This window comes from Carcharodon carcharias, chromosome 6, assembly GCF_017639515.1.
Source record: "Carcharodon carcharias isolate sCarCar2 chromosome 6, sCarCar2.pri, whole genome shotgun sequence".
NCBI classification, from domain to species: domain Eukaryota; kingdom Metazoa; phylum Chordata; class Chondrichthyes; order Lamniformes; family Lamnidae; genus Carcharodon; species Carcharodon carcharias.
In genome coordinates this window covers 144,332,299-144,359,182 of record NC_054472.1, presented here as the reverse complement: position 1 = coordinate 144,359,182, position 26,884 = coordinate 144,332,299, and the positions used below count along the sequence as shown (strand labels likewise).

At 41.3% G+C, this 26,884-nt stretch overlaps 2 protein-coding genes across 7 annotated transcripts in view; one reads left to right on the top strand and one right to left on the bottom strand.

Annotated features, from left to right (window-relative positions):
• The window catches only part of LOC121278767 (microtubule-associated protein 4-like), a 376,105-nt gene extending 359,475 nt beyond the window's left edge, over positions 1-16,630 (top strand). For all 6 annotated transcript variants that reach the window (XM_041189187.1, XM_041189191.1, XM_041189192.1 and 3 more), the window contains 2 exons: positions 6,492-6,657; positions 9,056-16,630. In XM_041189187.1, coding sequence (XP_041045121.1) covers positions 6,492-6,657; positions 9,056-9,060 — 171 coding nt within the window. In that variant the 3' untranslated portion in view covers positions 9,061-16,630. The remainder of the gene's footprint in view (positions 1-6,491; positions 6,658-9,055) is intronic.
• A 9,441-nt stretch (positions 16,631-26,071) lies between these two features.
• The window catches only part of dhx30 (DEAH (Asp-Glu-Ala-His) box helicase 30), a 132,219-nt gene continuing 131,406 nt past the window's right edge, over positions 26,072-26,884 (bottom strand). The window contains exon 19 of the mRNA XM_041190463.1: positions 26,072-26,726. Coding sequence (XP_041046397.1) covers positions 26,500-26,726 — 227 coding nt within the window. The 3' untranslated portion in view covers positions 26,072-26,499. The remainder of the gene's footprint in view (positions 26,727-26,884) is intronic.

Genomic DNA, 26,884 nt, shown 5'->3' with positions numbered 1-26,884 from the left:
TTGTATTTCCACATGGCAGTTTGTGCCTGTAACTCTATAATCACATTTACCACACTTAGTGCATTCACATACATGTACAGTAACCCTGCTTTAGATCTTATTACTTTCTCCCTTACTCTGAAAGCACCTAATAATTTACTGGGCAGAATTTTTCATATGGCGGGCAGGGGCGGGCGTTGAGCCAATCACTGCCTGCGATCAGCTCCACGCCGCCTTGCGGGCGGGCCAATTAAGGCCCGCCCAGCGTAAGATGCAACCGGTAGCGCTCAGCGCTACCTGTGCGGGCGGGAGAGGAGGAGCCAGCGCTCTTTTGCACGCATGTGTGTGAACGAGCTCTTCGATCAGCCTGAGGCACAGAGCTGCCTTGGAAATTGAAGGGCTTCTGAAATTATTACATAAAAGGTTTATAAATTTATTTAAACATGTCTCTTCATGTGACTGTGTCACATGAGATGGGACATGTTTTTATATTTGAGAAAAATTTCATTTATTGAATAAAAGCCCATCCCACTAAAACGCGAAGGCCGCTTGGCCTTTTTGCCTGCTCGCCAACCATAAGGTTGGACAGCCAGTGTTAATAAGTACTTCAATTAATTTCTTAATGGCCTTAATAGACTACTTACATATCGACGGGTGTGCAGCTGACTCTGGCGCGTGCCCACCGAACGAAATATCGCGGGATGCACGCCCGATATCATCGCGCGCCATTTTACATGTCGGGCCCAGCCCTGCACGCCGACTGAAAAATTTTGCCTACTATTTCTTAGTCTAGTGCTTCTTGAGTTGACCAGGGATGTTTGGCCCTCCCTTCAGAATTTTCCTTTATTATAGGAATATACTTGTTCTGAGTATTCTAACATATCCTTTTAAATGTCTGCCACTGCTTCTCTATTAATCTATCCCCTAGTATCCCAGTTCACTTCAGTTAAGCTCAGCTTTCATGCCCACATAGTTGCCCTTATTTAAGTTTAAAATACTAGTCTTAGATCCACGCTTTCCCCTTTCAAACTGGATGTATAACTCAATCATATTGTGGTCGCTGCTACCTAGGGGTACCATTACTCTGAGGTCATTAATTAATCTTGTCACATTACACAATACCAGGTCTAATATAACCTGCTCCCAGGTTGGTTCCAGAACATGCTGCTCTAAGAAACTTTCTCAAAAGCATACTAAGAACTCCTCATCCAGACTACTACAGTCAATCTGATTTTTCTAGTTTATATGCAGATTAAAGTCACTCATGATTATTGCAATCCCTTTATCACAAGCACCCCATATTTCTACTTGTATACTTTGTCCTACATTGTGGTTACTGTTAAGGAGCCTGTAGACCACTCCCACTAATGAATTATTTCCCCTACTATTCTTCATTTCCACCCAAACCGACTCTACATCCTGATCTCCTGAACCAAGGTATCTCTAACTATTACATAAATGCTATCCCTGATTAACAGTGCCACCCCTCCACCTTTACCTAGCTTCCTATTCTTCTTGAAGGTCATATACCTCTCAATATTCAGGACCCAATCCTTATCATCCTGCAGCCACATCTCTGTAATGGCTATCAGATGATATCTATTTACTTCAATGTGCGCTATCAATTAATTTACTTTTAATGAATGCTACGCGCATTCAGATACAGAGCCTTTAGTTTTGTTTTTTTGTTATCTTCTAGTCTTGATTGCTGGTGCATTCTTAGGATTTTTTCTCTCTGTCCGTTTCTGCTTTTCTCTGACCCTCATTTCCCATATTACTATTTTCCTCTCTTACCTTGTCTCTACTCATTGATATACCATATCTTTCCACATTTGAACCCTTGCCCCTAGTATTTAGTTTAAAGCCCTCTCTACTTCCCTAGTTATACAGTTTGTGAGAACACTGGTCCCAGCATGGTTCAGGTGTAGACCATCCGAACTGTACAGTCCCCACTTTGCCCAGTACCGGTGCCAGTGCCTCACAAACTGGAATCCACTTGTCCCACACCAGTCTTTGAGCCATGTATTTATCTCTCTAATTTCATGTACCATATGCCAATTTGCACATGGCTCAGGTAATAATCCAGAGATTATAACTTTTGAGGTTCTGCTTTTTAATTTAGTACCTAGTTCCTCATACCCAAATGCAGAACCTCTTTCTTAGTCCTACCAATGTCGTTGGTACCTACGTGGACCATGACAACTAGATCATCCCCTTCCCACTGCAAGTTCCTCTTCAGCCCTGAGCACATGTCCCAAACCCAGGCAACAGGCAGGCAACACAGTTGTCTGGACTCTTGCTCTTTGCTGCAGAGAACAGTGTCAATCCCCCTCACTATACTGTCTCCTACTACCATTACATTCCGTTTTGCTACCCCCACTTGAATGGCTTCTTGTACCATGGTGCTATGGTCAGTCTGCTCATCCACCCTGCAGCCCCACTCTTGTCCAAACAAGCTGAGAGAACCTCAAACCCCTAAGACAATTGCAGAGGCTGATACTCCTGCACACCTGCCCTCTGGGTTCCTTTACCTGCCCACTCACACCCTCCTGTCCCTGACCACTGACCAGATCAAAAGACCCTAATCTCAGGACTGCCTCCTCATACAAAGCATCCAAGTAACTTTCCCCCTCCCTGTTGCAGAGTCTGCAGCTCAGCCCCCAGCTCAATGACTCTGAGCCAAAGTTCCTCGAGCCACAAACACATGCTACAGATGTGGTTATCCTGGATCACAATGGCATACTAGAGCTCCCACATGCTGCAGCTTTGACAAATCATCTGTCCTGCCCTCTTTGATGTGATTTAATTAATTACTTAGTTGTATGATTCACTTATTTTCCTCTTTTATATATTTATGAACTTTACCATCAATTTGTATACTATTTTAAACCTTAAGAATAGAATAGACCTGAACCAGTTACCAGATACTCACCAAACAGCTAGCTCCTTTCCTGTAGTAAAGTAAGAACCAATTCCAAACTCTCAGGTTTGCAGTCGGATTCCTCAGCTGCACCTGGTGTTGGCCAGTCAGCAGTAGTACTGTCTGTCATCATTACTGTATCAAGTTATAACATCTGAACTGACCTTCTAAACTGTATCACAAGGTAGAAATAGGTTATTTTCTTCACTCCCCTGCCACCTTTCCCTGTTTGCTCAACGGTTGAATACACTGCCTAGTTTAATACAAAGGCACACAGAACAACACATTCTACCTTCAATTCATGTTGCTGGCTGACTTTGATCTAAGGCAGGCAACAGCCAGAAAGCTAGTTAGCATTAGTACCCCTGGGGTGAGGAGGAGAAGAATCATTCCTACCTCAGATCGCTGTCCAGGGACATAGGTGGTTGAGAGCTGGATAAAATTTGGTAGTGATGCCTCCATAGCTGGATAGTGTGCTGATACGTATGCACAAATATTGGAAACTTGGGCAAGGTTAAAGCTTGGCACCAAACCTAAGCAAGAGTCCCACCTTCGGGAGAGAAGAGCAAATTGGAAAAATACATTTAGAATGGATGAAAAATTGGGGTGGGTGAGAAATGTTTTACAGTTTTTTAATCCACATTTAGGTTTCTGTTTTGTCAATTGTTTGTTGTGCACTCTTGTTATAATTAATACATTTAGAAATGTTACCATCTTGATGTGCCACAGTGTTGTGTCTGTTTAATTAAAGTCGATGTGACAGCATTTTATGTTTCTGCACAGAATCTGTGTCTGGTAATTTCACTTAAGGAATTACTGTGCACACAAGAAAGAGAATGGCTTGAATTTGGACCTTGCCTGTTGTGGTGTTTATTTTTTTTCCCCTTTTTTTGATCTTTGCAGCACTTTGAGATGGTGAGGAAAGAAAATGCACTGGGGGACTAGAGAGATAGGAGACCTTCACCCACCCACACATTTTAAGCTGACGTGCAGAGTCTTTCAGCTCCAGTACTCCTGAAAAGTCCAGCTTTTCCATTGAGTGAAAAAGCCTCAACCTTCCTCTATCCATAACATTTCTCAACTCTGTGTCTTTTATCTGATTCAATGACCCATTGCCAGATCTGGCTGGATCATATAAAGCACTATTGGGTCCTGCTTTCCATTACTAAAACTTCCCACTATTGAAAGATTATCCAGGAAGGCAAAAATAACACCTGGCTTCTCCCCTTACCACAAAATGTCATCTTAAAGCACCCTCCCCCCTCTTCTTCAGTCTTACCTCCAGCAATAAGTATAAGCAATTCATGGTTTTTTTTTGTTTAAAAAGACCAATACCATTTGTTTAGATGTTTCTGTTACTTCCTTCCCTTCCCTTAGCTTCCTCCAAGGTTCCTCCCCTGCCCTAACCCTGAATTTTTCCTTAATTTTGCTCCTATCATCTCTCATGTCCTCTCTGAGCTCATCTTGTCAATGAGAACCACCTCTTGCTCTCTAGACCCTATTCCTACTAAACTGCTGACCATCCAGTTTCCCCACCTGGGTCCTATTGGTAGCTGATCTTATCAATGGTTTTATCTCCTCACGTACTGTTCCCCTCTCAATCAATGTACCATCATCACCCCTCTACTCAAAAAAAAACATTTGATCCCTCCATCCTTGCAAACCACTTCTTTCCAATGTCCCTTTCCTCTCCAAAGTCTTTGAATGTGCTGTTGAGTCCCAAATCTGCCACCATCTTACCCAGAACTTCATATTTGGATCCCTCCAATCAGCAACAACAAGTTGTACTTATATTGCACCGTTAAAACATCCCAGGGCACTTCACAGAGGCATTAAGAAACAAAATATGACATTGAGCCACATAAGGCGATATTAGGGCAGATGACCAAAAGCTTGTTCAAAAAGGTAGGTTTTAAGGAGCATTTTAAAGGAGGAAAGTGAGGTAGAGAAGTGGAGAGTTTTAGGGTAGGAATTCCAGAACTTGGGGCCTGGCATGGTCATCAGTGGTGGAGTGAATTAAAATTGCAAAACTCAAAAGTCCAGAATTAGAGTCCAGATATCTTGGAGGGTTGTAGGGCTGATGGAGATTGCAGAGATAGGGAGGATTTCCATCCCTGCTGTAGTACTGAAACCGCTCTTACCAAAGTCACAAATGAAGTCCTGGTTGACTTTCTCTGCTCATTGTTCTTGACCTATCTGACCATGAAATTCTGCTCCCATGCCTCACCACTGTTGTCTGGAAGGACATGCCTCACCACTGTTGTCTGGAAGGGTGGAACTGTAGTTGTATGGTTTCATTCTTATCTATCCAGTCACAGCCGGAGAATCAGCTTCTCTTCCCACTGCCACAATGTTACCTCTGATATTCCCCAAGGATCTATCCTTCCTTCCTTCCCTCCTATTTCTCTCCTATATGCTGCCTCTGGGCAACATCATCCGAAAATACAGCATCAGTTTCCACATGTACACTGATGATACCTAACTCTACCTCACCTTCACTTCTCTCAACCTTTCCACTGTCTCTAAATTGTCTGACTGCGAGGCCAACATCTAGTACTAGATGAGCAGAAATTTCCTCCAATTAAATATTGGGATAACGGAAGCCATTGTCTTCGGTCTTTGTCACAAACTCTGTTCCCTTGATATTGGCTCTATCCCTTTCCTTGACAACTGCCTGAGGCTGAAACAGACTGTTCACAATCTTACATTTGACCCAAGATGACCTTCCTGCCACACATCTGCACCACCACTAAGACCACCTACTTTGACCTTCATAACATCACCAATTTATACCCTTGCCTCAGCTTATCTGCTGCTTAAACCCTAACCCATGCCTTTGTTACCTCTAGACTTGGCTATTCCAACATAGATCTGGCTGGCCTCCCTAGTTCTACTTTCCGCAAACTCGAGGTCATTCAAAACTGCTGTCTGTGTCCTAACTTGCATCTAGACCCACTCGCCCATCACCCCTGTACATGCTGATTTGCATTGGCTCTAAGTTAAGCAGCGCCTTGATTTTAAAATTCTCATTCTTGTCTATCATCCTGAAGTCCAAATGATTAGCTTTCTTTAATTAACAGTTCATTTTATTTGCCTCATCTCCTCCCTTATTCTTTTCATCAGCCTCAGTATGCCTGGGTTAGGGTCTGAAAAAAAATCAGCCTGAGTTTCCACTTGTTGGGCATCAAGTGTTGCTACAAAGTGGACGTGTAAATATCAAATGGGAACAGAATCAGGCTTAACTGTAATGCCGCACGTGATCAAACTGTGCACCCACACTCCACAAATATAAAGAAGAGTCCATTGACATATATTAGAATGTGACCTGAGGTGAGGGAAGAGAATAGACAAAGCATAAATGTAGTTTTAATCTATTTCTTTCATTCCTTTCTGTCCTCTGACAAATCTGGCTCATTGCTTAAGGATGTCTCCTCAGTTACCAAATATTACTCTCAGTCCATCAGTGCATTTGATTGTTTGAACCCTGAAGATTTTGTTTCTTTTAAATTTCTCATGTATATATTTTGCATTTCATTTCACGCCCTTCTATAACAATGCACCATTGTACCCCACCCCACGATTTTATTTTTAGAATGAGGGTGAAGAAGAATCAGAATCAGCAACGATCAGTCAGATTCCAGAAAATGGGGATCTGACAGGACAAGCTGAGAGTGGGACACAGCAAAATGGAGTAGGGGAGGACCCCACTGCCAGGTCTGACGAAACTCACAGCCAAGAGTTACAAATACAGGAGACATGTAAGTGAAAGCTTGGACTGCGTGGGGTGTGTAGTTCTGTGAAAAAAATGTTGATAGTTGGGAGCTAGGTATTAAGGTGGACTAGATCCTGGCCTTTCACTCTGGGAATCGGATTCAAATCAAAGCCAACTGGGAGGTTGCAAAATTTCCTTGTTCTTTGGGCAGTCTCATGCCATCTCCTAAGGTTCAAGCCCACAGAAGAAAATTGGCCCTGCTTCAGTCACAAACTGACTGTCAATCCAAAAGGCCAGAGTTTAGCTGATGCAGGATATGTGACAGTATAGTAGTGGTTGTTCTAGTTTGGAGCTGTAAAAAATTGTTGACCTCCATAGAGAGAGGGCCATCATATAACTTATTTATGTGGCAGCGCAAAGGAAGCTTTACTCTGTTTCTAAACAGAGCTGTAGCTGCCCTGGGAGTGCTTGGTACATTGTAAAGGGAGCTTTACACTGTAACTAATCCATTCTGTACCTGTCCTGGGCTGTTTGATTGAGCAGTGTACAGAGAACTTTACTCTGTATCTAACTTGAGCTGTTTTTACCCTGAGAGTTTTTGGCACAGGGTAAAGGGAGCTGTGTTCTGTACTAACCCATGCTGTAACTGTCCTGGGAGTATTTGATGGGACAGTAATCAGGACTTGGTACGTGCAAACTAAGCTTTATGCAACTAAGCAAGTTTAGAAAGAGGGCTTTTACTTTAAATTATTTTTGGAATTTAAAGAAAGTGTGTTATCTTGCATCCTATGATGGGATAAATGATCAGATGCAGTGTGTGCTGAGACCCTGTGAGATGCCTCTATTTTCATGTCTCCAAGATTTAATTTAAAATCATGCTAAGTGCGATAAGTGTAGAATTTCACAGGATATCATGACATAGCAGTTATTTACTCTACAGGTTAACATTGGATTATTTAGCAGTTTGTGAGGTTTACATATGTTCACTATTCTTGATTAAAGCGCACCTGTTCCTATTCTCTGGTCAAGCTCTGTTGGCATTGTGAGCACAAAAGCTAAACGCAGTGCTTTGTATTATACAAACCAGAAGAATCCATGGTTCAATCTCTGATGCATGGTGTTAACTGACCTAGACCAGGAGTGTGTAAGGCTGCTGCATTTTGGCTCAGACCCCTTGTGTTTAGGAGTTGAAGGGGAAAATTTGAGGCAGGTGTCCCCCCTCCTGATTTTTACATGGCAATGGAAAGTGTACATGTGTGGCCTTCAAGCAAGGAGAGGATCAATCTTGGTGGTGTGGATCAAATACTGTCTGGTCACTGTCCAAGTTTTCACACGAGGAATTGCTGTTTGAGCAAGGTCTCAGAATGTAGTTGGCACCTTTAAGAACATCAGTGTTGTGCTTGATCTTCGGTGCCCGCCTTAAGGAGAGCAGGATGAAAAAAGTTGGAAGAGAATCAGGAAGAAAAGGAGAAAATTTAAAGTGCAGTGATTTACGATATTATTTAAAAATTGTTGAAGTACTGGTTGTTTTCAGAAGTTACAGGGTAATATAAGCTGTTTTGGTATAAGTGTGAGTATAGAAAGTTTTTTTATCTGCCCTATTCCCTGGGACCGTTTGTGATCTAGTGAACTTTTGGAATGAACATTGCTTTTGCCTACTTCCTGGAAGGGGCTCTTTCTTTTGTCTGGAGTTCTCTTGGTATCACACTAGACATTACATATTTAAGACCTGACAAGAACGGAATTTTCAATTGATGGTCTCAGTTGAAATGGCAGGACCTATGGTAGGTCAGGAACGCGTTAACAGCGTCAGCAGCCTTGCCATTTCTCTTTAAGTGCAACACAATAATTTTTATTGTGCTAAATAAATATAACATCCCAAGGTACTCCACAGGAGCATTAAGACTGAGCTACATAGGAAATATTAGGACAGATGACCAAAAGCTTTGAAAAAGTGGTAGGCTTTAAGGAATGTCTTAAAGGAAAAAAGCAAGTAAGGAAGGTAGGGAGGTGTACCAAGGATATTCCAGACTTGGGGCCCAGGCAACTGAAGGTGTGGCTGCCTCAGGATAAGTGGACTGCCATTTTGGACTGAGATGACAAATTCCTTCACTTAGAGTTGTGAATTTTTGAATCCTCTTCAGCAGAGTGCTGTGGATGCTCAGTTGATGTTCAAGGCTGAGCCCAATAGAGTTTTGGACTGTAAGGGAATTGAGAGATTATGGGGATCAGGTGGGAAAGCGGTGTTGAGGTCGAGGATCAGCCATGATCATATTAAGTGATTGGGCAGGCATGAGGGCCTGTCTTACCTATTTCTGCTTCTCCACTTATGTGCTTGTGTCCACATGAATACTTCCCATCTGGGGTCACTAACTGATTGGGGAGCATAATGACTTTTTTTCCTAACAATTTTTTTTACCCCCCTCTCTCCTCTTCTTCCACAGATTGAATCTCGCAAGTTGACGTTCCGTGAGAATGCCAAGGCCAGGACAGACCACGGAGCAGACATTGTGTACAAATCCCCCAACGTTTCAGACGATACCTCTCCTCTCTGCAGCACGTCACTGACCGAAAGCCTCAGCTCCCTCGGATCACCGCAGCTTGCTACTCTCGCTGAAGATCTGTCTGCCGCTCTAGCACAGCAGAGCTTGTGAATTTTTTTTCTTCCTTTCTTCGTGTTCTTTTCAAACTACATTTAATCAAAACAAGAAATTTAGCATCATTAACAGGATTTGTGCTTTAAAAAGGATTCGTTCCTATTGAGTTATTTCAGGGCTGGGTAGCTATATTGTACCCTTTTATCTTAAAAATCCATAATACAGATCCAAGGTGCTACTACCATATGGGACCTTAATGGGAATAAGTTATAAACTTCTGTTCTTCTGAGGTTAGAGCTGAGCTTGATGCTTCAATGGAGGAACCAGTGTCTGGCACAGCATTTTGGAGACTAGTGGAATAATCTATTGCATCATCTGATTGTCAATGAGCAAGAGACAGGAGAGATGATTCTTGTTAAATAAAACACCCCAATCCCATCTGTAGCCCAAACATAAACCCTGCCTTTCTAGCAAACGGTTGATTAAATGAAGGGGATTTTCCGAGTTTTATTTTTCTTTTTCTCATTTTTTTTCTTTACTAAACTGCATTCTCCCATAAATTTGAGGAATTCCTTGTCCTGTACCCTGCCCTTCAAATTCTGATAGCAACTGTTAACTAACATTATAGAAAATAATTTAGCATTCTGCCAAATTTTCTAATAGCTTGTGAAAATCCTAACCCCATGTTTTTCTAAAAGTCAATGTTTCCCAGATTTATTTCTTATTTACCTTTTTTTCCAATAAATAAATTATAACTAATAAATAATAAATCATAGTCAACAGAATATTTAGAACAAATTGAACTTATTTGCACATTCAGAAAGGAGAGAAGAGGAGCGGGAGAAGCACAGTCAGTTTGAGTTAAAGGAAAATGTTTGGGGTGAATGTTAGTGAGGAATCTTCAAACCTTAAAGGTTTGTCTCTTAACATTTTTTTAAAGAAAAGGTCATTATGATAGAGTAGAATCATAGAATGTTAGAGGATAGAAGGAGACCATTGATTATTTTCCTCTTGTGAAGTTCTGTAATCTCTTGACTGTGTTTCTCACAGTGCTAGTCACTGGATTCTTATGCAGTGAGGACTGTAGTTTGAAGACTGAAGTTTGGGGAGTTGTTCATTACTCACTTCCCTTTTATGCTTTTTAAATAAAATCATAGAATCTTACAGCACAGAAAGAGGCCTTTTGTCTCTTCATGCCTGTGTCAACTCTTTAAAAGAGCTATCCAATTAGTCAAACCACCCCCATTCTTTCCCCATAGCTCTTTATCCCTCTTTAATTCTCAATTTCTCAGCTGGTTAGCACTCCCACCTCTGGCTCAAGAAATTGCGGGTTTGAGCTCCACTCCAACACTTAAGCACATTTAATGAGTCTGGTGCTTCAGTGCAGAACTGCTTTCTCGTCACTCAGGTACTACATTCATCCTGTTGAACTGGGTATTGCAAATGGAATGGGAACTGAGTCGGATAAAAGGCTACCTCCACCTGAACCTTTTGATTTTGTTTGGGAGTTCAACTGAGGTACAAGTATTGGCAGCAGCTGATTTGATGCTAGGAGTAGAATACCAAGTGGAAGCACTTTATAACTCTTCAGCACAGCTACTCGTCATTGTTCAAACTGAGCTTGGCTGACAGCAGCAGATAGGACTAAAAGTAATTTAAGTATAAAATTGTAAACCAGTAGAATGCTTGTGGATATTTTTGCAGCCCAGTTTGTGCGTCATAGACAGATCTGTTGTTGGTCTGGGAGCTGAATCCACCTGCTCAACCTAAATTTCTGCAGTTTCCTCATTTCTTAAGCTGTGAGGCCATGGACCTATCCCTTACCAGTTAGTATTCTGCCTTTGGTGAGCATAGCAGCAATTAAAGAGGAAGAGGAAAAAAAAAATCAAAATACCCAAGATGCTGGAAACATTTGGCAGGGAAAGGTCTTTGACCTGAAATATTAACCCTACCTTACTTTCTCCAGAGATGCTGCTTCTATTTTTGTTGAAGTAAGAGAATTCTGTTTTCCCTCCTACCCCTCCTTTCAATTGAATCTTTACATTTTCAGGAACATTCTCCATCTTAGAAAAGAATCAGACCTTTTCTTAAAATATAACTTATACCCTTTTAAAGATCCCCAGTTATGCAACTGTGAAAAGATTGTTTTTTGACTTTTATACAAGTAACATGGTTAAAATGTTTAATGACTGTAATTTTATTTTTTAAGCACCTCTTATCCTTTTTCAAAAGGGTCTAAATTTAGAGCCCGTGCCCAGATGCTGCTTTGTTAAAAAGGGACTTTATTTTAAGCATCTTTTATATGGATCACATGTAAGATTGTGTTGGTGGTGCCCTTCAAAACAGGCACTTGCAGCCCTAGCACCTGTCAGCTGAAGCAACTCAGTGCTACCCTTAAGCCCAATTAGAATAAGCCCTCTTCTGTGGGATACAAAGGTGGTGACCTCTTTGCAGCTACTATCCTGTTTGGAGGAGAATTTGGATAGAGGGAGGGGGTGGGGTCACGACTGGTTTCTCCACATAGAGACTCAAAGCCGTTACCTGGTCTTCTTGCATTAAGAACAAGTCCTGTTAGTGAATAAAACAGAGGGATCTTTTCCCTCAGTCTTTGCAGCTTCTCTGTTTCTGCCTCGGTGTTTAAATATGTTTTAAAAAAAACTGTAAATTGTTTTAACTTGTAGATTTCTTCAAAGTTAATCTTTGGTGATGAAGTACTGACTATTGTAAAATGAGTAGTGATTTAAAAAAATACAATTAACTTTGTTTTCTAAGCAATATAATCTTAAAGGTTGTGTCAAGTGAAGCGCTGCCTTGTTAGGATAACTAATTTCAGGCAGGATGGTGGAGTGGGTTAGTGTCACCCGGGAAGGTTTGTTTTCAGTGATGTTTGGTATGGCAGGAAGGTAACTGTATGTGGAAGTGATGTTCGTGCAGAGTTACGTGAAGTGATAAGTCAGGGAAAGAGAGGCTTTTTGGTCATACATGTTTTGTAGCAGTGAACCAAATTTTAATGGACTACGAGATATTCAAGTTAGTCACACAAGATGGTAGCTACCATGGCTAGTGAATGGAATCTGGGCCTTTGTGCCTTTTGTATGTTTTTAAATTTGAAAAATGTAAATTTGCAGGTCTTACTTACACATGCATTGTGGGTGAGAGCTGTGCATAGTACAATTGTGTTCAGTGATTGGCCTCCCAAGAAGAAGCTTGGACCATAAATTGCTGAGATTGTTTTCACCAGGTGAAGTTGGGTATTTTAGTTTAGAATTAATGTTTGTTTTATCGATCAAGATTTGGTAGACAACATTAACTCTGGTGTTGCTGAGAAGGATGCACAGTGTTCAACACTTGCTGCTCGTTTAGCCTCATCTAAATGTCTTTGTCATGAATTTACTCCCTCTGTACCAGTCTGTCCCGATAGCATCACTGCTTCTTTCCAGCCTTGTATTGCATTTGCAATTGTAGCCTGCACTTAACCTTTTAAACACTATTCAGAATTGCTCAAGCATTTAATATATAAATATATTTTCTGTTGTTGTTTACACCTAACTCAAAGTAGCTCTAGAAGGTGGCTGTTTATAACAACATTGCTTTATTCTCTGCACTAATGTCCAGATGTGTGTGTGTGTGTGTGTGTGTGTGTATGTGTGTGTTTATTGGGTGACAGAAAGGGATGTGTGGACAAATTTGGGTTATTTTTTTAAAGACTAAAGTTTGTGCGTACGTTTGTGTGTTTAGAACATACACCAATGGAAAGATAGCAAACTCACTTTAATTGGTCCTTAGATCAATGACTTCAGCACTATGGTAATGTACAACTTGTTCCCAAGTGCATTTTTATTTTTGTGGTTGAGGGTGGGGTGTAATATTTGAGAGCTGCCTGGGGATGACTGGGATTCCAGTGAATTGCTGTCCAGGAGTAGTTGGGATTCCTGACTCCCTAATGTGGTACACTTTTCATTGATGTGCTGTTGGTTTTTCCCTCTTTAACCTGTTGCCCCCCTCCTCTCTCAAAAGCAGTGACTCCTGCTGGGGCTGTACCATGTGGTGGGTGAAGCTAGTTCTGGTTTACTCACCAATGTGGTGGTTCCCAATGAACAGACCCTCAATTGGCACCTCAATGCACATATTTCCAGCAGATCCCATTAGATTGCAGGCAGTAGACCTCCCCAAACCAGTGGGATCATCAGTTAAAATTGTGTCCCTTGAGAATATTATATTGGCTTTTCAAGGTTTGTCCTGTGGACCAGGTTCAGACCCCCTTGTTTTGTTAGTTTATCTCAATGGGCTCAGCAATTGATGCAGTGTAACTCTTTCGAGTACAAACCCATTTCCATCTGTTCCTATTCAGATGAAGTTACATTGTTTCATAGTGAGATTTGAACTCTTAATCTTAGGGTTACAAACCCAGTACCATAACCACTTGGCTATTTAGGCCAAGCCCTGATGCAGTGTAGTTGGCTGCTGTGGATCCCTTGGGATTATGGATTATCTGCCAGATCATCATGTTTCCAGAAGATCTCAGCTGCAAAGTTTCACACGTGATTACAGGCCAACAATGAGATCACCTTTGCTAATGAGCCCGGTGTTGGAACAACCTGCCTCTCATTGGGTTTGTGCACACAATGTCTGGGGAGGACTAATGGAGCCCAACAAGAGTCAGCACCCTTCAAGAGAGGAAGGGATGGAACTTAACGAGTGATGTTAAAAAAACTAGAGGTATTAATGACGTTTATTGGGGTTTTTTGTTGGATTTTAGAAGCATCTTCATTGTAAATCAGTCCGCTTTGTCCTTTCCTTCAAACTTCCTTAGAGGAAAAAAAAGGTTAGGGTACATGTTCGGTGGGCCCTTCCCTGTTTTCAATAACTTGTTAAAAATCCATTGCTAAGAGCTGTTGCTATCTGACTTTACTACATTTACTGGTGGAACTAGGTTTGATTCATTTCAGTACAAAAATAATACTTTTGCACAGAATTGATTTTAGGATAAAAGTGGGATTGCTGTGGGCCTGAGAATCCCATGAGAGATTGGTTCAGGTTTACAATTGTGTTGAAAAATGCTATCTTAAAATTTTATGCATCCAGCAGTTTGTAAAGAATTGTACAATCCGCTCAGTGAGAGTATTTCAGATGTTACGTGCATGTGTACTTGTTAACAGGATCAATTTTAATGTGATGTTCGTGCTGCTGTGATTGTGATTTTTGTTTTAGTTGCATTGCCTTTGTGTGGTTTAATGTGAATTGGTCTGTGTCAGGAGCAAGTGACAACCCCTTGACATCGTCTGAATGCCGTTTGTCTTCTTGAAACCGCCAGTACCACTTCCCGGTATCACCTGGAGTTAGCACGAAGCTATTGCAGTGGGAATGTGGACAGTCATGCTAATCTGAAGTAGCAGTAGAAACTCCACAATTGGCTGGGGGAGAGGGCAGGGAGAGTGTAGGGTGGGAAATAGCCTGGGTTTCCATTCCCAATGGCTATTCGACGACTGACTCTGGGGTTAATGTACCTAATAGATGGCCAGAGAAAAGAGATGTAAGCTCTGATTCCTTTTATAGATGAATAACCCACTTAGACTTGCATGTGATGAATAGTCATGGGCTGGGTGCCCACAGAGGCAGGATCCAATTCTTCAGGACATGAAGGGAGTGGGAAAATCCTGGCAGGCGGTAAAGGATGGTCTTTAACGAGGCCAGTTTGGGGAATGTGTAAATGGTTTGGTATTTCAGTAATCTGTGGGATCTGATTGCAGAGGTCATGTTTGATTTAACCTACAATGTTGTCCACATCTTGGTGTTTCCCACTCCTTCCCCCCAAAACATTACTCCTGTTACTTGACCACTGTGATTCCTGGCCATACTGGGCCATACTCTCCAGAATGAATTTATTTGCTTGTGAATTGTTCCTTTAAATTAATATTGATATATTAAATTTTTAAAATCTGCATGTGCTACCTAGATTTCTAAAAACAAAACAAAAAAAATCTTATATGGAATTTTAGCTAACAGCTTTTGTTGGTTGGGGGGTGGGGGGAGCAGTGAAATGTTCAGGCCACTGATGGTTTGCACTCCGAGCCAGGTGTCCCCGGGAGTGTGGAACCCAGTGTGATCTGCATCAGATTACAGAGCAGGTGTGATGTGACATACAATGTGATTGATGTTTAATGATGTAGATTCTGATATATATAAATATTAAAAAAAAACTGCAGTCCACTCCAGAACCATCCCCTTAAAAAGACATGTTCGTGTCCAGAGTGAGACTGGATGGCTTGTGGCTTTTTTAAAGTTATGGAGAGCCAGTGTCTCCGACAGCCTACACAGAAACAAAACACTTCAAACGCTGGCTGTCCTTTTAAAGTAAGAGTCTCACCATCCAAATGTCAGTTTTTGAGTGAGAACAATTTTAATTTAAAGGGATTTGATTTCCCCTCAACAGAAAGTTGAAAGTATTGGTCCTTTCTCATCACTAACTCTGCATTCATTGTATCTAGGTCCCCCTGTTCATGGTTCTCCTCTCTCTCATACTTCAGAACAGTGATTCCTTCAAATGCTTTTTCCTCCCGCCACAATCAGTTACACAGTCCATAAAACAAAAACAAATCATCAGAAAAGAGATGTGACAAAAGCACCTACTGATCTTTAGTAAGACAAGGCAGGGATGAGAAAAGGCCATTGTTGTAGTACAACCATCAGTTTCCTCCAACACCCTCTCCCCTCCGCTTTCTCTTTCTCTTCATTTTTCCTTATCCCTAACCATCTGCATTTTGGACTATGGCAGTCAGTAGTTAACTCTGTCAGTTTATTCCAATGATTTTCATTCTTTAAGAAATTCTTCTTGAAGTCTTTTTTTCCCTACAGTTTTACATATATGTTTTTTAAGTGAGGGTAAAGTTTGTGATGGTGAGACTCTAAAGATCTTGAGATTTCAGTTTGTTTCACTTGTGCCCTTTCAAAATTCCTTTGTAGTTATTTTAACCGAACCATCGCTTCCCAACAAAGAAACTTGATGAAGCTTTGAGCATCCAACTGCTAAGGTCACAAACATAATTTCAAGGCACGAATTCTTTACAATAAAGGACTTTTTGTTGTTTTTACAACTTGAAATGAGAGAAGCGAGACTTTAAAAAACATAACCTGTTACTAAAGACCGAGGAACATGAATTGACATTTGTGTTTTGTGTGTTTTTTTGAAATCTGTAAATGGATTTTAAAAACAGTAAATGGCTCCAGCAGTGAGTATCTGGGTGAGGTTGTACAGTATTTCTGCTGCTGCTGTTGTCCACACATTTAATGTTCCAGAATTTTCTTCTCGCTTTTGCTGTTTGGCCGCTGATAAGCAACATTCACGTGGCAGAACTCAATTCCCATTGTTCAGTCCTTATTGTATAAGTAAAGGTTTGAAATAAAGCTTATATGTTGATGTTAGCCATGTGTATGTGTGTGTTTAGTGTTACATTTTCTGAGATTATACCATGTCTTTCTATCCAAAATGTTAGGGCACAGTGGCCTTGCTGGGACAGGTTGTTGGAATATACTTGTGTGACTAGCCTCCAAGTTCTCAGTGGTTCAGGGGCACTAATCTTTCTAACCAGTGTTCATCTGGCTTATTCACAATTCTGTCTGTTGGGTGAGGGGGTGGTGACAGGAGAGAAGGGATAGGGTTGCATTTACTCCCAGGTATTGCTGGTACCCTCACCTTCACCTCTGATCTATTGTCCATCGTCCACTCCCTTCAGCCATCTGGGCCCCAAGCTCTGGAATTCTGCCCCTAAACCTCTTCACTTCTCACTTCCTCTTTGACCAAGTTTTTTGCCATCTGTGCTGATAGTTTCTTTTTGACTCGTTGTGTATTTTTGTCTGAATATACTCCTAAGACGTGCCTTGGGACAGTTTGCTGTGTTTATGCATATTTGTTGATCTTGTCCCTTACTACAGTTCAATTCTACTCTTTTTGTGGTAAGTTCCTGGTCTGGGGTCTTGGGGGAGGGGGTGAAGTGTAGAGTTTAAAGCTAAGGTAATGTTTTCTCTGTAGAAAAGAATTCAGTCAAGCTGACCTGATATTACTCCTGGTGCCTTCTGGAGTAGAGAGAGCAGCATAGATAAAGAGCTGATGACAGCTTGATTAAAGGCACCAGGAAGTAGACAAACTGAAATGGAAGGTTTATACTAAATGGCTCCAAATGGCTGTTGGAGCTGAGAACTCTTGTTCTTTGCTGTGCAGAACATAAAATAGTACCGGTTGTGCACTGGCCTTTTAAATCCAGCCTTAAGAATGCAACAAGTTTCCAGAAGCATATGACACAAAATTAATGTATATAACAAAATAGCACTTCGGTACCCCTGAGCTCACAGGCCTACATTATTTCCTGTTCGTCAACACCACAATTTTAAAACTTACATCAGCAAAACACTGTGGATGCTGGAAATGCTCAGCGGATCTGGTAGCATCTGTGGACAAAGAAACAGTTAACGTTTCAGGCCAATGACCGTTCATTGGAAACCCAAAATTTTCACCGTTTTTTTTAATCTCTCCATGGTCTCATCCTTTCCTTTCTCCAACAGCCAGCGGTGAAGAGCAGTGGGAAACCACGTGATTGGGAAGCCTACAAAGACCAACAGAGGACAACTAAAAAAGAAATAAGGAGGGAAAAGATTAAATATGAGGGTAAACTAGCCAGTAATATAAAAGAAGATTGCACAAGTTTTTTTTAGATATATAAAGGGTAAGAGAGAGGCAAAAGTGAACATTGGGCCGCTGGAAAATGACGCTGGAGAAGTAGTAGTGGGGAACAAAGAAATGACGGAGGAACTGAATAGGTACTTTGCGTCAGTCTTCACAGTGGAAGACACGAGTGACATCCCCAAAGTTCAAGAGAGTCGGGGGGCAGAGGTGAGTATAGTGGCCATTACCAAGGAGAAGGTGCTAGGAAAACTGAAAGGTCTGAAGGTGGATAAATTACCTGGAGCAGATGGATTACACCCCAGAGTTCTGAAGGAGATAGCTGAAGAGATAGTGGAGGCGTTAGTGGTGATCTTTCAGGAATCACTGGAGTCAGGGAGGGTCCCAGAGGACTGGAAAATCTCTAATGTAACCCCCCTGTTTAAGAAGGGAGTGAGGCAAAAGACGGGAAATTACAGGCCGATTAGCCTGACCTCAGTCGTTGGTAAGATTTTAGAGTCCATTATTAAGGATGAGATTTCAGAATACTTGGAAGTGCATGATAAAATAGGGCAAAGTCAGCATGGTTTCATCAAGTGGAGGTCATGCCTGACAAATCTGTTAGGATTCTTTGAGGAGATAACGAGTGGGTTAGACAAAGGAGAGCCAATGAATGTTATCTACTTGGACTTCCAGAAGGCCTTTGACAAGGTGCCGCACAGGAGGCTGCTCAGTAAGATAAGAGCCCATGGTGTTAGAGGCAAGGTACCAGCATGGATAGAAGATTGGCTGTCTGGCAGGAGGCAGAGAGTGGGGATAAGGGGGTCCTTCTCAGGATGGTGGCCGGTGACTAGTGGAGTTCTGCAGGGGTCAGTGTTGGGACCACAACTTTTCACTTTATATATTAATGATCTAGATGAAGGAACTGAGGGCATCCTGGCTAGGTTTGCAGATGATACAAAGATAGGTGGAGGGACAGGTAGTATTCAGGAGGCTGGGAGGCTGCAGAAGGATTTGGACAGGTTAGGAGAATGGGCAAAGAAGTGGCAGATGGAATACAACGTGGGGAAGTGTGAGGTCATGCACTTTGGTAGGAGGAATAGAGGCATGGACTATTTTCTGAATGGGGAGAGAATTCAGAAATCTGGAGTGCAAAGGGACTTGGGAGTCCTAGTCCAGGATTCTCTTAAGGTTAACTTGCAGGTTGATGCGGTAGTTAGGAAGACAAATGCAATGTTGGCATTTATTTCGAGAGAATAGAATCTAAAATTAGGGATGTGCTGCTGAGGCTTTATAAGGCTCTGGTCAGACCACATTTAGAATATTGTGAGCAATTTTGGGCCCCGTATCTCAGGAAGGATGTGCTGGCCCTGGAGAGGGTCCAGAGGAGGTTCACGAGAATGATCCCAGGAATGAAAGGCTTAACATATGAGGAACGTTTGAGGAGGGTCTATGCTCGATGGAGTTTAGAAGGATGAGGGGAGATCTGATTGAAACTTACAGAATACTGAAAGGCCTGGATAGAGTGGACGTGGGGAAGATGTTTCCATTAGTAGGAGAGACTAGGACCCGAGGGCACACCTCAGAATAAAGGGAAGACCTTTTAGAACAAAGATGAGAAACTTCTTTAGCCAGAAAGTGGTGAATCTATGGAATTCATTGCCACAGAGGGCTATGGAGGCCAGGTCATTGAGCGTATTTAAGACCGAGATAGATAGGTTCTTGATTGGTAAGGGGATCAAAGATTATGGGGAGAAGGCGGGAGAATGGGGTTGAGAAACTTATCAGCCATGATTGAATGGTGTAGCAGCCTCAATGGGCCGAATGGCCTAATTTCTGTTCCTATGTCTTATGGTCTAACCCTTCGATATCTCTGCACCCTTCCAAGTCTAGCCCCTTGCACATTAGCTACTTTAATTGCTTCACCATTTGTAGCCGTGCCTTGAAGCTGCCTTGGCCCTAATTCTGGAATACCCTTCCTAAATCTCTTTGTCGTCCTTTAAGACATTCCTTATAACTTACTCTTTGACCAAGTTTTTGGTTATCTAATAACTCCTTATTTGGCTCTCTTGTCAGATTCTGTTTGATAATCTACTTGTGAAGTGTTCTGGGACATTTTGCTCTGTTAAAGACACTATATAAATGCAAGTTGTTTCCCTATTAAGCGTCTTTTCAATTCAAAAGTGTGGGGTGTGTCAATCTAAGGCCTAGTTGGTAATGTCCTAACAGCACCAAACTGACCTGGATTTAGGAAAGTCATTTTGAACATGGATACGATGGGAATGTTGTATGTGGGTGTGGTGATGGGGGAAGCTCTTTTGAATTTGGGTCGATTAAATATTGTGAGGATTATTCAGAGCATTTTTGACGTCATATTTAACAAGTGCTGCATTACGAATGGGAGAGAATGACCTTGAGAGGGAGTGAGGTTTCACAAAGAACAGATTTGCAAATTTCAAACTGCCTGCACTTTGGAGCAATTACTTAGAAATTTAGGGTAGATCAATCCTTCCTGGCTCAATGAAGTGAATGGCCAGTTTCTGTTTTTGGTGGTGTTAGTTAAGGAAGGAAATTCAACCACAACTTTAGAAATACCCCAAATAATGCCATTACAGTCCACCAGAATAGGCAGATGGTAAACAGCTGGTTTCAGTAAAAATGACCAGGAAACCATCCCATCAGAAAAAACCTAACAGTTCATTGTTGACCTTTAGAAAAGGAAAAATGTTATCCTTAACTATAGTTCCCTGCTCCTCCCTGACTACCCTTTTTTGGGAACATGCTAACTGTTCGAGTACAATTCCTTGGCCACAGAAAGCCTTCCACTAACTCAGCAAGTAACATGTGTCTGGACATGGAGAGTCAGCAGGCTATGGAGCCATTTAAAAAATCACAGCTAACGCAGTTCTTTTCCAGTAGTGGTGTCATTGACAGGGATCAGAAGCAAAAAACCTCTGTCCCTAATCCATTTCTTGTCAGTGCAGCCAGTTCAGATGACATCAGCTAACTTACCACAGCACGTAGCTGGGTCTCCTCATAATCAGCAGGAGGAGCTTGCAATGCTTTTGTGATATGATCACTGAGAGTGCCAAGTGACTGTCTGATAATGGAATTATTTAACAGACTTGAAGCCGAACGATAAAAGATTAAGAGCTTATAATGACAAATCACAATATGTATGCAAAAAGTTACAGATCAAGGGAGGGTTCCTGGACGAATACAAATGAGGTATGTTTGGCTTTTTATATTAAATTCTCAACTCATGACAATGATTCATAGTTAATATTCCAGACCCTATGATTATACTATTAAGGAAACAACTGAATATTTTGTCTATGTGGGTAAAAGCTGAAAGAGTTGCTCATCATAATCTGCAAAGGGTGTCAGAAGCTATTCCAAGTCCATTGAGTTCGCTAGTAGAAAACACTCTAAATTGGAAGGAAGTGATGAGGTGAAAGAAAACTGCCAGTCATCAAGATAACTGCCATGTGCTGTTAGGGAATTTATAAGGTGTGTACATCGAGATTATGTTCTGTTACTATTCCCTTTTGCCTTGCTTGCACCATCATTCCTTTTATCATTTAACCTGTCCTGTCTTCCATTGTGTCACAGACCTTTGCTTTTGTTCTTTCCTCTCTGCTACCCATGACACCTTAGTAATATTCAGGTAACATTTGGGCACTGGAGGCACTAGGGCTTTTCGGCCTCTAAAAGCAGTGACAGAAATGGAGGGGCCTCATACAAATATGTAAGATATTAAACAAACAGAACAGAAAAGAAGAACTCTATTATTTTAAGGTAGCATCACAAATGAAACAGCATAGGAGGCGACCATTCAGTCCAGCCATCCAGTGCTGACCCTTGTCCAAAACATTCCACTCCCCAGCTCTTTCCCTATAGCCCAGCAACTTTATCCTTTTCAAGTATTTACACAGTTCCCTTTTGAAAGTTATTATTTAATCTACTTTGTCCATCTGGCTGTTTTAAAAAATAGCTTTTGCATGATGTCTCTGGTCACTTTCATAATTACCTTAATCTGTGTCCTCTTATTGACACTGCTGATATTGGAAACAGTGCCTCTTTATTTACTATCTCAAAATACTCCAATGCTTTGAACACCTCTATATAATCTCCCTTAATCTTGTCTAAAAACAAGCCCAGTTTCTCAAGTTGCTCCAAGTGACTGATGTCTTTCATCTTAGGTATCATTCCAGTACATCTTCTCTAAGGCCTCGAGATCCTTCCTGCTGTCTGGTGCCCAAAATCGGACCTGATACTCCAGCCGGGGCCTGAGCAGTGTTTTATAAGGGTTGAGCATTGCTTTATGCTTTCTGACTCTACAGTATTTACAAAGTCAAGCATCCTTAATGCATTTTTAATGGCCTTCTCAGTTCGGCCTGCCACCTTCAAAATCCTGTGTATGTACATGCCCATATCTCCCTGTTCCTGAATCCCCATACCATAAAATGGTATCCTTTACCTCCACATTCTTCCAACCAAAAAGAATCACTTCAGACTTTACTGAGTTAAATTTCATTGGGACTGCCCATTTCACCAGTCTTGTTCTGAAGTCTGTTACTATCCTCCTCACTGTTAGCAACTTTTCTGAATTTATCTGCAAACTTTGAAATTATGTCCTGTAAACCCAAGTCCGGATCATTAATACACACCAAAGACAGCACCAACACTGACCCCTAGGGGACACCACTGCATTCTAGCCTGAGAAGCAACCATTCTCAATTACTCTTGCTTTCTGACCCTTTAGCCAGTTTGCAATCCATGCAGCCCATGGGTTTCAATTTTATTAACAAGTCTATTATGTGATGCATTATCAAACATCCTTAGAAAATCCATTTACACAACATTAATTATACTGCCATTATATTACCCCTCTCTTACCTTCAGGGAATTTAATCAAACATAATTTTCCTTTAAGAAACTTATACTGGTTGTCATCTATTAACTCACATTTTTACAAGTGCTGACTAATTTTTGTCTGCGATGTCTCAAAGTTTCCCCATCACTGCCATTAGGCTGCGTGACCTGTATTTGTTGTATTTCTCTCTCTCCCCTTTTGTTGAATGTGGCTGGACATTTGCAATCCTCTGAAGATGAATGGAATATTGTGGCCACAGCCTTGGCTATTTCCACCTTACTTTCTTCAGCAGTCTAGGATGCATCCCCATCTGGATTGGATGACTTTTCTACTTTGAGTGCTGTTAACCTTCAAATACCTCCTCTGTATGTATTTTATCCTATCCAATTTCTCCACTGCCTCTTCATTTACTACCATTTTGACAGCATCCTCTTTTCTAATGAAGATGATGCAAAGTACTCATTTAGTACCTCAGCCAGGACCTCTGCCTCAATAAGGTCTTTATGGTCTCTAATCAGCCTCTCTTCTACTCTACTATTTATATGCTTACAAAAGACTTTTGCGTTCCCTTTTATATTACCTGCTAATCTATTCTCATTCACTCTCATAAATCATTTCTTTTACAATTCTCCCATGTACTTTCTGTATTCAGCTTAGTTCTCTAATGAATTATGAACCCGATATTTATCATAGAGGCAGTATGTCTTGGGTTACCTGATGCAATCCAGAAACACAGTAGGTTTCATATGTATGCTAACAACACCCGGCTCTACCTCACCACTACCTCCTCCCCTCGACTCCTTCACTGCCTCCTATCATGCTGTTTGTCTGTCATCCAATACTGGATGAGCAGAAATTTCCTCCAATTAAATAGTTGAAAGGCTGAAGGCATTGGTTTCGATCTCCATCTACAAAGCAATCCCTTTGATTACTGTCTAAGGCTGAACAAGACTACTTGTAATCTTGGCTTCATATTTGACCCTGAGCACATCCTCTCCACCACCAAGACCACCTGCTTTCACTTCCACCAGTCTCCACCCCTTGCTTCAGTTTGTGTTCCTGAAACGCTCATCTTTGCATTAGTTACCTCCAAACCCATCTATTCCGATGGATTACTGGCTGGCCTTCCACCTTACACCCTTCATACCTTGATATCATCCAAAGCTCTGCTGTCCATATGATAACTTGCACCAAGTCCTGTCCCGCCATGACCTGTGTTTATGCCTCAATTTTAAAATACTCACCCTTCTTTACAAATCCATCTCTGGCTTTGCTCCCTGTAGCCTTCTCCAGCCCTCCAAGATCTCTTAGCTCCTCCAATTCTGCCCTTCTGCATATCCCTGATTTTCTTCACTCCACTGGCAGCCCTGCCTTCAGCTGCCTATGGTCTAAGTACTGGAATTCCCTCCCTAAACTTCTTTTCCTCTCTCTCGTCCTTTAAGATGCTGTTTAAAACCTACCTCTTTCACCAAGCTTTCAGACACCTATCTTAACATTTCCATGTGGATTGGTGTCATTTTGTTTGATAATTGCTACTGTGAAGCACTTTGGGACATATACATTTATATAATTTTTAATGTCAGAATATCTTCTCTCTCTCTCACATACACACACACACAGTGATCAGCACTTAGAACAGATGTCCATGCAAAATCCATAAAGGCTTGCAAGATGCTATTCAATGACGCAATAGGACCACGGGTAAATTGTCCTTCTTTGGGGAGGAGGAGCCATGATTGTCAAATGGTGACTCCTTCATCTGCATTCAGTTTTTGCTGGTACATTCAAGTACATTTCTTTCCAAATGCATATCTAACTTGTAGACACAAATCCACTCAGCCCAACCTACCCATCTTCAAGGAGGCAGGCAATGACAAAGAGCTTTCTTCCAAGGTCCTTTCACATTAGAGAAATGTGGTCTGTGACAAAGGTTTCGTCCATTATCAACTGAGTGACAAATCCACTTTTCCATAAATTTCCCAAGCTGCCATCAGGGTGGGTCTTGATTTAAAAGTAAAGCAGAATTCCTTCACTTGGACCAAAAGAAATCACAGGTTTTCAACTTTCAAGGTTGGCCACAGTCAGCAAGATAAAATGGGACATGTACAACACAGCAGATTTGCATTTTAGCATTACTTCCCACAGGACTCTTTCACAATTTGGATTTTGGCTGGACTGAATTTTGTTTTTGATCAGCTGGAAATAGCAGATCAAGGAGTTTATCTATCAGATAAATAGTGAGCTTGTATGGTTGCAGTATGTTTTGTAAAGAGGAAACACTAATGATAGTGTGTGGAATATTTCAGTGATTGGGATATGGTTCAAGATCCTCAGTGTCAACCCCTGATCCTTGACTTGGATGTGGCAGTAAAAGGGTGCACTCTGACTCATAAGAGACTCTGATCCATTTTTGGAATGACCAATGACACTAGACCTGAAAAAAGTCTTGCACAAAGCCAAAAATTAGATTACACTCTTTCCAGATAAAAATACCATCTGCTAAAGTTCTATGAAACTTCCCCTCAGCCTGAAGCTAATGAATGGTCTAACTTCTTCCATGCACTATTTTTTGCAGTGGAGGTATTGACCCAAATTTCTGTTTGCTTCCTTTAAAACTGTGAGAATAGTGCACACTGCAATTTATGCAAATTCATTAGTTGGTGTGCTAAAAATGACAGTGGAAATGAAACCAAGAAGCTATGCAACCTGACAGTGTTGAAATCAACTTTTGATGTTTATAGCAAATAGAGCAAACCTTCCAGACTCAAAAGATTTTTAGTTTATTTTTTCAAAAAACATACTTATGCTCTGTAGTCATTGACACTGCTTATTGTATAAACCTTCTCATGAACTGAAGGTGTTGCTACTAATGAAGTGCTGAAATGAGGAAGGCAAGGATGGCATAGGGAAATATGATGCAAAACTGGGGTGAGGTGATGGAAAGGTTTGAAGACAAGTATAAGGAGTACAAGTTTAATGAGCTGGGAGACGGAGGGCCAGTGTTGGCCATGTTCCACTAAATTGTCTAAATATATCTCTACTGTTGGCTGCTCAAGAACTCTTAGCATCAGATACATACAGGTTAAAGGGAACACTTGATTACATGCAGCATACTAAGCTCCATCTTGTATAAAGCACAGTTCATGACCTCAGGATGTTACAGCCAATTATTACTTTCAAAATGCAGTCACTTGTTATGTAAGCAAACATGGCAGCCAAACTGAGCATTATGTACCATAAAAAGCAATGAGACAAATGACTTTTTTTTGCTGGTGGTGTTAATGGAGGGAGGAATATTGGCCAGGATGTCAGCTGAAAAGCTAGAGTGCAGCTTGAACCCTCTGACTCGGAGGCCAAAGTGCCACCAATGACCCACGGTTCACAGAAAAGCAAGTTTCTTTTCATAAAGACAAAAACATGTTGACAAAAGTTTTTTTAATGAATTTTTAAATCATATGGATCAGAAAATAGTGTGCATACAGAAACATATTCACCCACCTTCTTCAGCCCTCAATAAGATTATTCCGATTACAGTTTTACATACAATCCATTATAAACATCAGTTATAAATTATCTGAGATGATAGACTGGTCAGCCCATCAGTTTCAAGTAATTTTGCAGAGAGGTGAGAGCAGTTTTAACCGCTCAAAGCATTAAATACAGCAGACATATATCTCATGTTTTTGTACATTGTGTCAGGTAATTCTGATACAGAATACAATACAAACTCACCCACCTGCCCTCCTCCTATTGAACTCTTTACTCTGTTGGCCAACAGTTCAAGAGCTCCACAAGCAATGACAGCACTTCCCCATGCTCCTTGCGCAGCTCAGAGGAAATTTCTGGGAGCTCATGACGCAGGCAGTTTTCTACCATCTTGTGCATCGCTGTACGGAAGCTGTATAGCAAGTAGGCAGTCTTTGAGTCCAGCTCAAGTTGCAAGAGGTTAGAGTCAGCCAGAGTGAGCAGCACAGAGTCATCATCCTCTGAAAAAGAATTAAAGATAAATTCAAACATAAGGACTGCAGAGCCTCAGGCCATTTTACTAAGAAGTAAATCCTTTAAAAGATTCATCATCCAGACTGCAGTGAGCTGTTTTTGTCAATCACAGTGCAGAAGAGGCCCTTTGGCCCATCAAGTCTGC